The sequence below is a fragment of the Apaloderma vittatum genome, unplaced genomic scaffold (assembly GCF_000703405.1).
Source record: "Apaloderma vittatum isolate BGI_N311 unplaced genomic scaffold, ASM70340v1 scaffold3471, whole genome shotgun sequence".
NCBI classification, from domain to species: Eukaryota; Metazoa; Chordata; class Aves; order Trogoniformes; family Trogonidae; genus Apaloderma; species Apaloderma vittatum.
This window is the reverse complement of record NW_009700696.1, coordinates 6,169-21,152: the sequence shown is the minus strand read 5'-3', so window position 1 is coordinate 21,152 and position 14,984 is coordinate 6,169. Positions and strand designations below refer to the sequence as shown.

Below are 14,984 nucleotides of genomic sequence, written 5' to 3'. Positions count from 1 at the left end.
TCAAATAAATACCAAAACATTTGTTCCATTTCCCATTTATCTCTCACTCTGTAATACTAAGAAAAAGAAAATCCAATGAAAAAGCAGCACACACCCCCTCCCAGCCCCCCCCAAACCCCAAACAGTATGTCTGATGGAAAAATAACCATATGTTCCTCTTCCTGAAGAACTAGAAAGCAAAGCAACCCAACTGCAAGGCAAGTGAGACATTCACTTTCAGTTCACAGTATTGCAGTTAGAAGTACAGTGAAGTCTAGGTAAGTGATGGAGCAGGAACTGCCCGGAGTGGGGAAGGAGGAGATGCTCACATGACAATACAGCATTGACAGCGCTTTTTCTTTTGTGTACCTGGGGCAGCTTCCAAGGGCAGGCTCTATTCCTTCCCCTCAGGAGAGGAGGGCTCTGTTGTGTCCGACAGCAGCCTGCCAGAGACCAGCTCAGCGGCGTTCCCATCCATGGTGGAGACATCTGTCACCGTCTTCTCCCGCAACGACTTCTCATCATCTTCATCGATCAAAACCAGCTCTGCCTTGATGGTTTCATCATAGCCCAGCACTTTCTTTGTCTCCTCTTCGTCATCCATGTTCTGGTAGCCTATAAATATCATTGTCACTGGCTGATCTGCGCTGGCCTCCAGGGCTTCACCACCGCAAGGTTTGTCTTGAGGCTTCGGGTTCACAGCATGCCCTTTGCTGGGTTTGTGTACCATTTCCAGCTTTGCCTCCTTGAAGAGCATTTGCTCCTTCATACGGCTAAGGTTTCCATCAGCTACTGCATTTCCATCTGACACAGTCAATTGTTTCACATCCTCCTTTTACACCTGATTGTCCAGCTTTTTGCATAAGTTCATCTACGTCCTTTGAGCTTAATTTAGGTACTCCATTTTCTACTACTGTGCCACCAGAGTGAATCTCATAGACTACCTTGGTACCATCATCATAGACTTTGAATCCTCTTTGATGGGCCTCATCTGGGCCAAGAGGTGAAGCAGAGACAATCTTGGTCTCTCCTGTCTGTTTGTCTTTCTCCACACTAATTTCCATGGTGCACAAAGCTCGAATGAAAACAAGAGAGGAAGTGCATGTTACAACAAAAAAAGCCAGTGAATGGTTAATTGCCAAACAGACAAAGAAAACTAAGGTGCCCCTCTTCCTACCTCCTGTTTCTAAAGGGCCAAGCATCTATGTTAGAGGTAGGACACAACATGGTGGACAGAGACAGTTATTACACTACAGCATTTTATGCCGCCGGAGGCTAGGCATACCTGCAGCAAGCAGGACCTGGTCTTCCAGCTCACACCACATGGCGCTGCCTGTGATCAATTAGGAGCTTCAAGAGCACTTGGGTTAGGTGTAGTTTAGACAAAAGGAGGTGACAGCATGCAGGTTGGCCTCAACCTTTCCATTCTGAACTTGCCTCGAAATCTGGAGAGAAACTCATCTCCAGGAACCTTTCTACTCTCTTTTCTCTCTATGACATCAAACTGCCAGTTAGCTGGTAACAAGTTTTGTTTGCTGCGAGTAACACCCAGACTATTTTACTGTCAATGCTTGTTTTTCCTTAACTCTTCCATCCGTAGCATTCAAAACATTTTAGCGACGTGAAGAAACATTGTTTACCCTTCTTCTACATGTGGGAAAACAAAATCACAGAGGAATGGGATAATTTCTCCTGCAGATGTGTGGCAGGTCTCTCAGCTTCCATATCAAGTCATTGACAGTACTTGCAGGTTAAGAGAATGTGCAAAACAGCCAAGAAGTGCTCCCTTGTTTACTTGTATCAGGCCCTAAGCACCACTGTCAAAGTTGAAGAAAACAGTAATAATTAACTGATTTTCAAAGCGTCATGAAATAATAGGTAAAAAAATGAGTGTGAGGAATGCTGTTGTGGAACAGCGAAGAAGATTTTCTAGCAGATAAGAAAGACGCAGTAACAAGATGGAAACTGTAAAGACCACAAAGTAGGAATAGACAGCCAGTCTACACCACTCAACAACCATTCTGAGATATGATGGCATCTCACTGGACAGCTTTACAAAGAAAAATGTGTAAAGTTCTCACAGACTTTCCAGAAGTGGTCATCTATTTAAGCATTCGTTGTATGCAGATGAAGACAGTTTGGCTCCAGGACAGACATCCACAGACACTTAATTACAAATTACCACGGGCAGTGACAAGTGTTTGTGAAACTCATGGTGACCTTTTCCATCAATGAACCTCAATGGCATAATTGTGATTTGTCTTAACTCAGGACACCACAAACTGATGTATTAATTTTTTTTTTCTGATTTTTTTTCTTCCTGCTCTGATCAGCTACCCTCACAGACTGTTGTGAGAGAGCAGAAAACAGAAGACCTGCTCAGCTTTCACCATGTGAAGAGGTATGGCCACATTGTGCCCATAAAGGGAGGCCTAACACGACAAATTGCAGCCTCGGTCATCCCTAAAGGAGTGGGGTACAGTACTGCTTAGAGTTTGCCCTGGGCCAGCCCCAGCCTACAAGGACCACCTGCTGAGAGTATAAGATACACAAAGCAAGTGGTCTGGGAGAGAAGAGGTGTTGGTTACCTTAGCTATATCCCCTGCTCCCTCTGTTTGCACATTTATTCTGGATGCACTGTCTTCTCTTTGGCATAATTCTGTAGTTTTATGTTACCCTTCAAAAATCATGAGCTATCCTTACTTCTGGCTCACTCTGTGAGGGAAGGGTGCACTGAAAGCAAGCAACATGAGAAGAGCAGTGAGGCTCCTCTTGAACCCAACGAAATACTACATTGCTATGAGACAATACTTTTCAGCAAACTACTGCTTTGTATTTGCTATCTGGGGCTTCCTTTGGTTCCCATTTTATCACAACACACATAAAGAGGGAGATTGTGTCTTGCAGGAGTCATAAACAACCATGGTGAAACTCTGCATAAGTACCAAATATTTGTCCCTCTGGATCTTTATTTGCTTTGTGGTAGGCAATTTCAAATTCTCCAGGAGGAAAGAAGACTAAGTTCTTACCATGGAGCATCCTATCTTTTCTTTAATTTGGTTTTTTACATAAAACTTGGAAGTATATTTAACATAAAACTTGAAGTATATTTCTAACAGAATTGAAAATTTCTGGAGTAGATCTTTGAGTTAAAAAGAAAACCCTCTCATTAAGTAATATTAATCACCTCAAAAAGACACCTGCAAGTCAGCTCATACACTGTATATTAACCTTCCATTGTGTCCCAGTGCTTTAATGTTATGATCATCCTATGTATTCCTCATCTACACTCGCAGTACAGTTAGACATGGCTTTGTCAGCAGTGGAGGAGCTAGTCTTGACCTCAGTATTTTTAATTTTGTCAGTTCGAAGACATGTACTGAGAATGACCACAGGTTTATCTGCAGATGGGTGAGCATGATATCCTTCCTGGGTTCTAAGGGTCCTAGAGAGGCACTACGAGGTTCTCTCTAGCTTACTGGGAACCAATCATATTATTTGCTCACTCAAGACACCTAAATTTATAGCTCAGTCTTTAGACTGATCACACATAGTGTGACACCAAGTTAATAAACTAGGAATAACTTGTTTACCTATGTGAGGCTTTCCTTTTGTAAGAATCATCATGCAGATAATATTGTTCATCAATGATGTACTCCAATTTTAGTAATTGTTCCTGTATATTAGTCCTCGTTGTATTTAACTGTTTATGAACAGAACATAAGCACATACAACGGAGAAGACTGACCACAGGGAGGTGAAAAGGAGTCTGTAGAGCAGGGCTATCATGTGGTGGGAGGGGTCAATAACATACAAGTTGTCTGATGTCTGTTTCAAGCCATCTATGCTGCTCTTTCCCCTTGTGTGCACTTAAAAAGAAATGAAGTTCTGTCAAAGGAATACTGTTTCACCCCAATAGTGACGTTGCTTGCACTACAGCTATACCAAAGAAAAAGGCAATGGCTCTGACAATAAGTCAGAAACATACAATGAAGAGAAGAACACTCACTCTGTAAACCTTTGCAACAAAGCTATAGCAACAACTCTCGTTAAACCCAAAGCTATACAACAATAAAAAGGTACTTACCACCATCCTGGTGTCAGAATCTCTGTGAAGGTTAAAAATAAGATGTTTGGTTAAATCTTTTGTATTCTGGGTCTAATTTGCATCAAGTCTTGATTTTTATGCTGGGCTTGCTTTCACGGTTCATTGTAATTTTTAAATGTGTAACTGGGGATGTGGCTCCTTAGGTTCAGGTGCCATTCGAGGTTGAGGCAGAGGGACATGGTGTAACTAAAAGGAGAACACTGCTGTTTCTTGCAGGTTGTAATGTGTAGAAGTGGTGTTTGTGGCAAATGTTACTATCTCTGGGTGCCACTGGGAGGAGGGAAGTCTGAGATGCTTTTCAGGATCCTGCTGACATCTTTCAGTGGGGGTGAAAGCTCACATTGTTTCCCTATAGATAAGCTAGAGAGACAAGTCTCTGAAATCCCTTTTTGAAAAAAGCTGGAGTGGAAAGGAGAAATCGAAATAACCCAGTCAAAATAGATCTGACACCTCTACATCTTTTTCAGTCTTGTTCATCCTGGTTTGAGCTACATGCTCTGCAACTGCCCTCAATCTTCCCATAAGTGCAAATCATAACTGTGGCATTCACACAATGCTAAGAGTATACCTTGGTTTCAATCTATTACCAAGTATTGGTATTGTATACATACGTTCCGCAAGTTCTCGAAGGATTTCTCAGTCTCCTGTAGTTTCTCCAAAATTATTTGTTCTTTGGCAGATATTTGGGACTCCTCACTTTCTAACTTCTGTATTTCTTGTTCCAGCCTGTGGAAGACATACAGACATGTACATACAGACAAAAATAAAACATGTAAAAATTATTTCAATAAGCCATAGCTTCCTAGGTATTAATTAGCGCTTCAGATGTCATAAGGGACAACTTTCACCTTGTTATTCACAACTGCTTTCCTAGAGCATGAAGGGCACATGAATTATTTGTAAAACAGGGAGATCTATTTAAATAAAAACAGTAATTCTCTTATTATACATTTTGCAAAAGCATATATAGATTCCCTTTCTTCCAAGTCCTGTAACATCTCTCAGATATGCACTTTAATTTCAGAAATCACATAACAGGACATAAGCATAAAATGTCTTTGAATGCTGCCATACTCCAGACAATGAAACTGGAAATAGGCGTTAGGAATATCTCTCGAACCAGTACTGTGCCCGCCCTCAACAATAATAGTTTGGAATATCTCCCCATGCTTTCTACTGTGACTGCCTGATACTGGGGACCTCAAAGGCTTCAGGTAATAAAAATAGAGACTGCACAGAAAAGACATTGGCTTTGCTAGGCAGTAGAGCATTCCGTACTCATTTCTCTTGTTCAGACCTGACTGTACTGTACTCATGCCCTAAGATGTGCTGATTGTGATTTCTGATACACTTTAATCATGGTTAGATTCTCCATTACTTTAACTCAAACCTCCTTGTATCAACATGATTTAGGCAGGTGCAGAAATATTCTCTCTTTCCATCTCTCTATGTTTATGTATACCATCATTTTTATTTTTTTCACTTTTGACAAAAAAAAAACCCTCAACCTTCTGTAATATGAGCTGAGATGAACACTTGTGAACAAGGATAGTTAACGTAAAACTCCCTTTATCTACAGAAAGAGCTGTAGCTGTTCACAGCTTGTTGGACCACACATTTTTGATTGCAACAGATCAGTATGATCTAGTACTTTCCTTACCCGTGGCTGTTTGTTCCCATCTTTCTGCCACCACTTTTCAAGTGAAAGATCAGGAAACCGATCCAAGCTAAAGGGACATACTTCTGCTCTTTCCCAGCATTGCTCAGCACAGTATTTCATTAATGCATGTTCGATCACAAGGCAAAGGGCAAGGAGAAGGTGACAGTGAGCAGGTAGGGAGGAGGGGAGGGAGGTATTGCTCCTTTCAGGGTCTTGACAGTTTGAGATGCTTGTGAAATTCGTGTGTCTAAATGTAGATGCAGGGGTCTAACTTATGGCATCCACCCACAATCTTTCCCCAGTATCTATTTGTGTAAGAATGAAAAATGTGAAGCATTTGCTGATAATGTTTTTCATCAGAGCAAGGCAAAAGTATTACAGCCTCAAGTTGTTGCAGATGCAAAGAGGCATATTTTTCCTCCTCTAGAGTATGTGAACACTTAATAGTCTCAAACTCATGCTGGTTTATCGAACTGCCATTTTTCTCTCTTAAAGTCAACCCCTTCATCTCCAAGCTGAAACAGCTTATTTGCAGTGATTTTAAAATTAACTGCTGAAAAACACTGTTCCAATCCATTTAGTCTTTCTTCCAAATTAATAAAGAAACTTAAGAAATGCAAAATATTTTGAAACAAAATATTTTGTTCTGCTAGGATGAAACAATTTCATACAGGATGAATCACCCTCCTTATGTTGTCATTCATTAAAAATTTACTGTTTCACCTTGGCTTTTCTTCCCTGGAATTTTTTAAAAATACCTAGTGAAGTGAAAAAATAATTTGTCACTGAGATCAGCCATTGCCTTGCTCCTACTTAATGGCTTTAGAAGTCAACAGGAAGGTGGCTTCTTTTCCTTCTCCATCCCTGGGAATGATTAGTAGACCTAAATACATTTATAGCTGGCTGATAAAGACATCTGAAATATTCTGATGTGCCGTCTAGTGAAATTACATTACGGAGCTGGGTGAGTTGGGGTTTCTGGGTTCATCTCTTTTCCTCTTAAGTGAATCACTAAGCAACTCTTTCAGGATACATATTCTGTAGCCCAGTACATTTGGTTTGCTATATGGTCCAGGAAGACTGGGAAGTGAGAGTGAGTAGAAGTCAGCAACAATAAAATACAGGGGAAGAAAGAAGTTCTTTTTCTTTCAAATGGACTAGGTGTTAGTTAATAGTTTATGACAAGAAAAACACTGTGAGTATAAGTGGTGTGAGGTAACTCATTTGATGTTGACTAAGGTTATAAGCAAGTAGGCTCCTTGCAACTTCGGGTGATGGTCCTTGTAACTTGGGGTGATAATACTCACACCATTTTTGTGCCCAGCTCAAAACTGTAGAAAGATTTCACGAGTTGTTTCATGTTCTTTCTAACACAGGCACGTGTGAGCTTGCACATGCACACGCTGCAACTGGTTTGATTTACGTTTTCTTACTTTCTGTCTACTTACTCTTTTGCTTTAACTTGTTTATGTCTTTCATATACTTCCCTCCTGGCTCACGTCCTCAGTTTCTGAGTCCTTCATGCCAGCCTAACCTCACCATTCAAAAACTGGGCAAATGCAACATCTGGTTATCCTATTTTGACAAATTATAATTTTTTATTATTTTTTCCATTAGTCTCTACATTTATATCAGTTCCTTTTGGAAGCGTTACTAGCAACAATTTAATAAAGAGATGGAGATAGAGCTGTCAGCATTTAGAAGCATGGGTGAAGCTGACAGGGACATAGGTTTCTTATGTGACATTGAGAACACATACAAAACCATCCCATAGGTGCAAATTGCTCTTTTCCTAATGAAATTGGTGCAGGCAAACGGAAAGTCTCCCAGGCTCTGTGTAGAATGGTCTGAATTCCTAATCATGTCAGGAAAAATACAGATCATTCATGCAGAATGTACCTGTTACATAGCACAGAGGTCATACACAAATCACTAGTATCCAAGGGAGGTTGCTTTTATACCTTTTTGCCCCATTTTATACCATTCTTGTCTGTATTCTCTGGGCTTAAAGGCTGAGGTAATGCTGCTGAGCTACTGAGGTAACAGAAACATTCAAGAGCAGAGTTTTCACTTTAACTGGTGTATACATTCATCAGTATACCACCTGGACACTGCAGATCTCACTGGAAAATTTGGATCTAGAGTCTTCCTTTGGGCTGCCTTTTCACATGGAGGCTGGTAATGCAAAACTTAAAATCATAATGCAGACCAAAGGTTGTTTTGCATGCTTAATTTTCTTAGTGCACTTCATACAATTAGAATTGCTGAGTGATAAGGAGAGCTGCCTGCTTTTTTGTTAAGAAGATACAACATGCAAACTTGGGCTGAAAACCAAAATGCACTAATATCACATCAGTTTCGAGAAACATGCTATATAATGGATTAAACAGCAATAAATCCATTCAGAGTGCACGTGTACACATATATATACAAAACACATTCTTCCTGCGTAAAACTGTTAAACATTGAATGTCTTTTTCTAGTTTAAAAAAGGATGTGCATTAATTGTCATTTGACACCTGGAAAGGAAATCTTATAATTCCCTTGTTCCTGGCTTCAGGCTGGTGTTTGAAAGACGGCTACAACAATAATGCCAGTTAAACAACTACAATATCTGGAATGCTGTAGAGAAAAACAAAAAAGAAAGAAAGAAAACAGAGATCCAGATTATGCAGAAATGGTGTAAACCAGACCATTACTATTGCTGCTTATTGGCCCACGCAGCAATTATCTGATCACTGGGATTTGCTATATTGTTTCAAAGGAGAAAAATGGGTGAGGGAGTCTGGAGCTGCTTTGGCATGGGCATGTTTTTTCAGTGAACGTACACAGAGCTCCACTTCCCTGAGTATCACAGAGACAAAAGGGAAGTCTTTGCCACTCAAAAAGCCACGCCTGACTTGTTGCTGGTCTGTCTGTCCTGCTGCTTTCTTTAATGGATTGTTGCCATAAGCACTTGAGGGTATAACAGGATTTTCAGTGGGGTTGAGCGGCCCATGTAAGCCATGTTAATGGTGCTGTCCTGCTACAGAGGGGAAGAAACCACAAATCACAGAAAGGATGCTATCCTTTTGACAGCTTTTTGCTGTCATTTGGGGACACCTCCCTTCCTTGGTTAGTAAGATTATAAGCTCATAAGATAATTCAGGCTGGAAGTGACGTCAAGAGTTCTCCAGCCCAACCTTCTGCTCAAAGCAGAGTCAGCTATGAAATCAGACTAGGATGCTCAAGGCTTCTTCCAGCTAAATTTGACACTCCTCAGTGATGGGGGGAAAAAAAATAATTTTTAAGGCTAATCACAGGCTTTCTCTTTTATATTCAGTAGCTATCAGATATCATGCCCTGCAAAATGCAGACCAGAATGGTTCAGTACTGCAGGGGTAGGGTGTGCACCAGACTGCTAAAGGAAGTCTGGTCTGCGTGTTTAGTGGGATTTTGACCTAACCATGTGGCCTCAGGAGTGTAGACGAAGTGAGCAGCGCAGTTTCTGAGAGGGCTGGAGATTGAAGCAGCCAATGAACCCTAATATATGTGCATTTACACCTTACACTCAGTACCCAGCAAACATTACATTTGGATATAGGTCTCTGTTTTGTGCTCCAGACTGAAGGTGATGAATGCACTTTCTCTAGGTGACAAATATCCACTGCTTCCCAGGCAAAGATGTTGAAACTCACAGACCTGGGCTATTATCTTCCTCTCTGCTGAAAGGCAGAGGCTGTTCTGGCACGAGGTGCCTTTACCTCAGCCAGAAGGGACTTCAAGCAGCTTCCTGCAGTGCACTCACAGAGCTGGTGCAGAGTCACACTGCCTTGCAACTGGAGAACACAAATCCCAAGTAAGCAGAACTATGCCTGAAGAAAACAGGCTGCTCTGTCTAGCTGATTAACTCTGGAAGACATATGATTTCCAGAGATACCTACATTTAGCTCAACACTGTTTTGTTTCTTGGGCTGGGACGGTAACAGCATTATAAACAGGGAAAACAGCTGCAGGTTTATGGGCCAGTTTCTTCAGCCTGTACTAGCTCTGCATGCTGCGTTGTACCTTTAAAATACTCATGTGATTTCTGCAGTTAAAATAGAAATGTAATAGAAGTTTTGTCTGCAGCGTACACACTGACATGTGAGTGGAAAAAACAACATTCTTCAGCACTAATAAAGAAAATATACAAGTACTCAGAACTAAAGAGGAAAACAGGAAAGACCTAACCTGAGTAAACACTTAAAGGGAAAAGGTGACGGATGCATATGTAGAGTGGGGAACAGCTCAGCTGTAAACCGATTATTTTGCTGTTTCTTGACTGATGCCCTAAATCAACCTGATATAAATGGCACAAAGAGGATATGGGCCTGCCTATCAGCAATTAGTGCCACGTCTCTTATGGCTGAACATTCTGAGGTGTTACAGCTGGTACAGAAACACCAAATTCACAAGCAAAGAACTGCAACAAACTCCTCTGATGCTTACTAAACTGGAAGTTAACCACCACGTTTAGGGATAATTGGGCTTGCCCGTACGGATTAAATTGATCTCTCCAAAAACCCCACACCTGTCTCAACAATCTTGCCTTCAGGAAGCTTTTGACCACACAGCCAAGCTCAAAACCGAAGCTTAATGTGCAGGGTCCACCCTTCTGAAAGCACAGCTGTACGTCTTTCAAGAGTGCAGAAGAGCACTGAGAGAAATGCTCCACCCTATGGGCCTTTTATTCCCACTGTGAAGGTCTCTGTGGCAGCAGGGTATCTGTTAGTTTACCCAGGTTCAGAATAACCTTGGAAAATTAACTTGCAAGGGGAAGGGGAAAGGATTCCCCTTGCAAGATGTCTAAGTCTTGCTTCCTAAACCCTACACCTAGCACCAAAAACCTGGCTGTCAACCAACAAGCCTAAGAAACTGGAGCTGAAACCTACATGCCACAGCTGTGAACAGTGCCCTTCATCTGCTGCAGCAGAGGGGGAAATCACTGACTAATACCTGGCTTAATTTCCACACGGGCTTAGTTTTCTTAGCAAACATCAGCTCGTGTGCCAAAGCCCGCTGGACCATTTGTGGATGTCACTGTCTATCAACACACAGCCAGTGCTAATGGCAAAAGAAAATGCTTGATTTCAGGTGTGGTGCAGGATCTGAAACTGCATTTCAGAGCAGAGTAATTCAATGCCTCTTAGTTTAGACTTTCTGCAGAGCTCATCCTTTTCTGAAGGCTCACCTTCAAAGAGGAAAGCTGGCAGAGCACGTTATGATTTCTGAAAGACTGTTTTTTATAGAAGACAGCTGTTAATCAAGAGCAGTAAACTTAACTAGCATCTCTGAAAAGGCAAAACTTTTGGGACTTGAAAGACTAGGAACACATTTTCACCAATCAACGCTTGGAAACGAAAATTCAGGGATGCTGAATGAGTTGCTCTGGTAATCTATACTAATCTTCCTGAATACACAGGAGGGGAAACCATTCCCTTCGCCAAGAAAAAGTTGCACACTAGTGCCAGCTGATGAACCTGGGAAGAGAGGAAAAACTCTCTATAATTCCCTTTGCTGTTTAAAGTAAATGTGTATACACAAATGCGTAGAAAGAGAGTTGTATATTGGTATTTTTGTATCTGCCTGGTTTAAGACCAGGTTAATCCCTGATAGGTTAGACAAACCAAGCAAGTCAAGCACTGGCTACAGAATTTCTTGAGCTAAACATGATGAGGTGGAAAACTCAACAATCATCAGGTTGATTCAGTTAGTAAAACATTGCCTACTCCAGGTGTAGAAGGCTTAGTGTCAACGTAACATAAATGCTTTGACCTGGAATTGTAGAGGTTAAATGTCTGAGTCCCTTTCCTTGCCAAACCAACACTACTCGTGTATTTATTTATGTCAGTAGTTTGTCTGATAGTGTTAAATCTCCCAGCCATGGAGCTCTTCAGCACTCTCTGGGGTCCAACTGGAACGACATTTTCATCACCTGCTTTTCCTCTATTTTTCAAGGATATTATCTCATTCCATATCATGTCCTTAACACACAACTTCCTATCCCCATGGCATTTACAGCCCACATTTGTTTGTAGACTTTTACAAGTGTGAACCTTCCAGGGCCAAGCTCTTCCAGTCTTCTTCAAGCAGGGGATGTCTCTACCCTGGGTGAGACTGCAACCTTAAAAACTTCCCACTGCCTCAGGAAGCGACAGATCACTAACTGCAAATCAGTGCATCACTGTGCCTTGGATCCTTGCCCTTACAGAGGAGGAGCACATGGCTTGACCCTCCTTTGGGAAATGGAGGGGGAAAAAAGAAAAAAAAAAACACCTTGGTCTGAACTCGGTCTCCTGGCCAATGGCCAAAGAGGTGAAAGACACAGGAGTTCACTTATTTTCTCCGTGTCTGCTTATATCAGATTTTCTGGACCTGAAAGCTCCCATTTGTTCTCCTGACCAGGTATCCTGGTTTGAGGCTTCAGGAAGGACTTGACAGATCTGAGTGAGTCCCTTCATTTCACTGATAGCTTAACACACTCTGGCAAAGTCTGACTTTTGAATCATCCAGTTCTTGAAGCACTTGCATTTAATGGCACAAATGTCTAGATTTCTTGGCCCTGTGAAATGAAAATGGGGTCCTTCTGGTGAAGCTGGGTTTTGTCCCTCCTCCTCATCATTGCTATCCTTTTCTTCTCCCTCCCATCCCAGAGCAAGGGCAAGCCTCCTGCCCCTGGAGCTTCTTGGTCTAGCGTCTCAAACGTTAAAACAAACTAAATGGAATGAGAAGCACAACTGATATAGAAGGCTCAGGCTGCACAAAACCAGACACACAGCTCTGTGTCTGGACAGACAGGGATTCAGTCCAGACTATGTACAGGACTTACACTTCAAGTACAGAGATGCATTGTTCAGTATCTTCTGGGATGGCAGGAGAAAGGGAAAAGAAATTAACCATTTGAGAGAGGACACATGCCCTGTACTTTGTAACTGGAAGGTGAAAGTGCAAAGACACAGGGTAAACACTGAACCCTGCAGAAACTCGCTTGGTCTCCCATGGCTTTAACTAAACTTGGCAGGACAAGCACCAGCAGAGTTGACCCTGAAATGCCTGACGACACACAAGAGTACAAGGGACAAACATGCCCATGTGGCTTGCTGTTGAGAAATCCTCTTCCCCTCTCCTGCTGTGCTTTGCTCTTACCACTGCGGTGTACTTCAGAGAACTGGGGCACTATGACCACAGGGAATAGGCTCCAAAAAGGCCACAATGATTGTGGTGGGACCTGGGGTCGGAGCTATGTTTGTAATATATTGTCTGTATAATTCTGGTATGTTGCAAGATGTGGTCCAGGCAAAGGACGGTTGCACGTGCAGTTTCCCCCAGCACAAAGTCCCCACACAGGGCAGCAGGAACCCAGAGACTAGAAAAGCAACACAGGTGCAGCCAACCTTGTGAAAAACAGTTTTCCGGCACACTGCAGCTATGCACATGAAAATTCATTTAGGTTTAGCAACAGATGCCAGCAGTTCAGCTGTACAGTAGACTGTGTTATTTATATCTTGGGAGAGGTCCAAGAAATAGAGGGAGAGCAATGGGGAGATGACTGTTGAGTGCTTGTTCTTCCATAGTGCAGCAGCACTGGCTACTACAGCATTACCCAGAGTTAGTGTGGATGTACAATCAAAATTAGTGTGTGACCTTAAAGCCATCCTACTGCAAGCTGCCAAGGAAGGAGGATGTTTTTGTGCAACTTCTACACATACTGATACCGTGGAGGTACAACTTGAGTTTCCTCGTTGCATTTACAGGGGAGGCAAGAAGCCTGGAAAAGTGTGTTTTATCTCCACCTTCTTTTTCAATGAAGTAAAAAAAAATAATTAAAAAAACCTACTGAATGTACTTGGCCTAAGATTTCAGCCTCCTACATACAGAAATACACTTTTTGTCCCCGAGTTAAAATGTTAGTTGAAAGATGGTCAACAACCAGCTGAACAGGAGTCAGAAGTGTGCCCAGGTGGCCAAGAATGCCATCCTGGCCTGGATCAGAAATAGCATGGCCAGCAGGACTATGAAAGTGATTGTCTCCCTGGACTTTGCATTGGTGAGGCTGCACCTCGAACACTGTGTTCCGTTTTGGGCCTGTCATGACAAGAAAGATATTGAGGTGCTGGAATTGTCCAAAGGAGAAAAATGAAGCTCATGAAGTGTCCCAGGAACAAGTCTTATGAAGCCCAGGTGAGGGAACTGGGATTGTTTAGCCTGTAAAAAATGAGGCTGAGGAAAAGGAGGCTGAGGAACCTTACTGCTCTCTGCAACTACCTGAAAGGAGGCTGTAGCAAGGTGTGGGTCAGTCTCTGTTCCCAAATAACAAGTGATAGAACAAGAGGAAAAGGCCTTAAATTGCTCCAGGGGAGGTTTAGATTGGACATTAGGAAAAATTTCTTCTTGGAAAAGGTTGATAATCATTGGAACAGGTTGCCCAGAGAAAGTGGGGGAGCCACCATCACTGGAGGAATTTAAGAAACATGTAGATGTGGTGCTTACAGGCACGGTTTAGTGGTGGCATTTCTAGGTTAGTGGTTAGACTCAATGATCTTAAAGGTCTTTTCTAACCTAAATCATAGAATGGCCTAGGTTGGAAGGGACCTTAGAGATCATTTAATCCAACCTCCCTGTCATGGGCAGTGATGCCACCTCTCAACTAGACCAGGCAACAATATGATTCTACGATTCTATTACACCACATTTACACCCCTTGGGTTACAGCACAATGGCCATGAGGATACCCTAGCAGCCAGCTGCTGCAAGGTGGGCCCTGTAACCTCCAGGTTAAGTGATGCCCACAGCAGAAAACTTCAGAAAGATATTTTCTCTCCATATTGAAAATTAAAATTACAGCTGCTGCTGGAGGGGCTGCGGCAGAAATATAATACACTTCTGCAAACTTTTCAGTGCTGCACTGAAAAATAAAACACATAGGGGCTGGGTTTAAAGGTAGTGCTGTTGCCTAGGGCATGTTGTCTTCTGTCTGGACCTCAGGTCACTGAAGATTTTTTCCTTGACCATCTCTTCTGGCCCTTGGACTGCAAGATCTGGAGAGGTGCTCTGTGCGCTCCTATCTGCTCTTCCCAGGGAGCTGACAAGGGTCTTCCAGAAAGCAGCATTCCTGACCATCTTGGTCACCTGTGGGCCACAGCAGTGAAGGGCAGAGGCAGAGAATGCTGCAAGAGGATCACCTGGCAGAACTCCAAGACATTAGGATGTCAGCTC

The 14,984-nt window shown here is 42.4% G+C and overlaps 1 protein-coding gene across 1 annotated transcript; it reads right to left on the bottom strand.

Annotated features, from left to right (window-relative positions):
• Positions 1-304: 304 nt before the first annotated feature.
• LOC104280992 (paralemmin-2-like) lies at positions 305-4,813 on the bottom strand (the record flags this gene model as incomplete). The annotated part of the gene is given in 5 exon segments (XM_009878831.1): positions 305-785; positions 787-1,054; positions 1,417-1,514; positions 3,573-3,682; positions 4,699-4,813. Coding segments are annotated over 5 exon segments (1,072 nt in total), but the record flags the coding sequence as incomplete, so codon positions are not given.
• Positions 4,814-14,984: the final 10,171 nt, after the last annotated feature.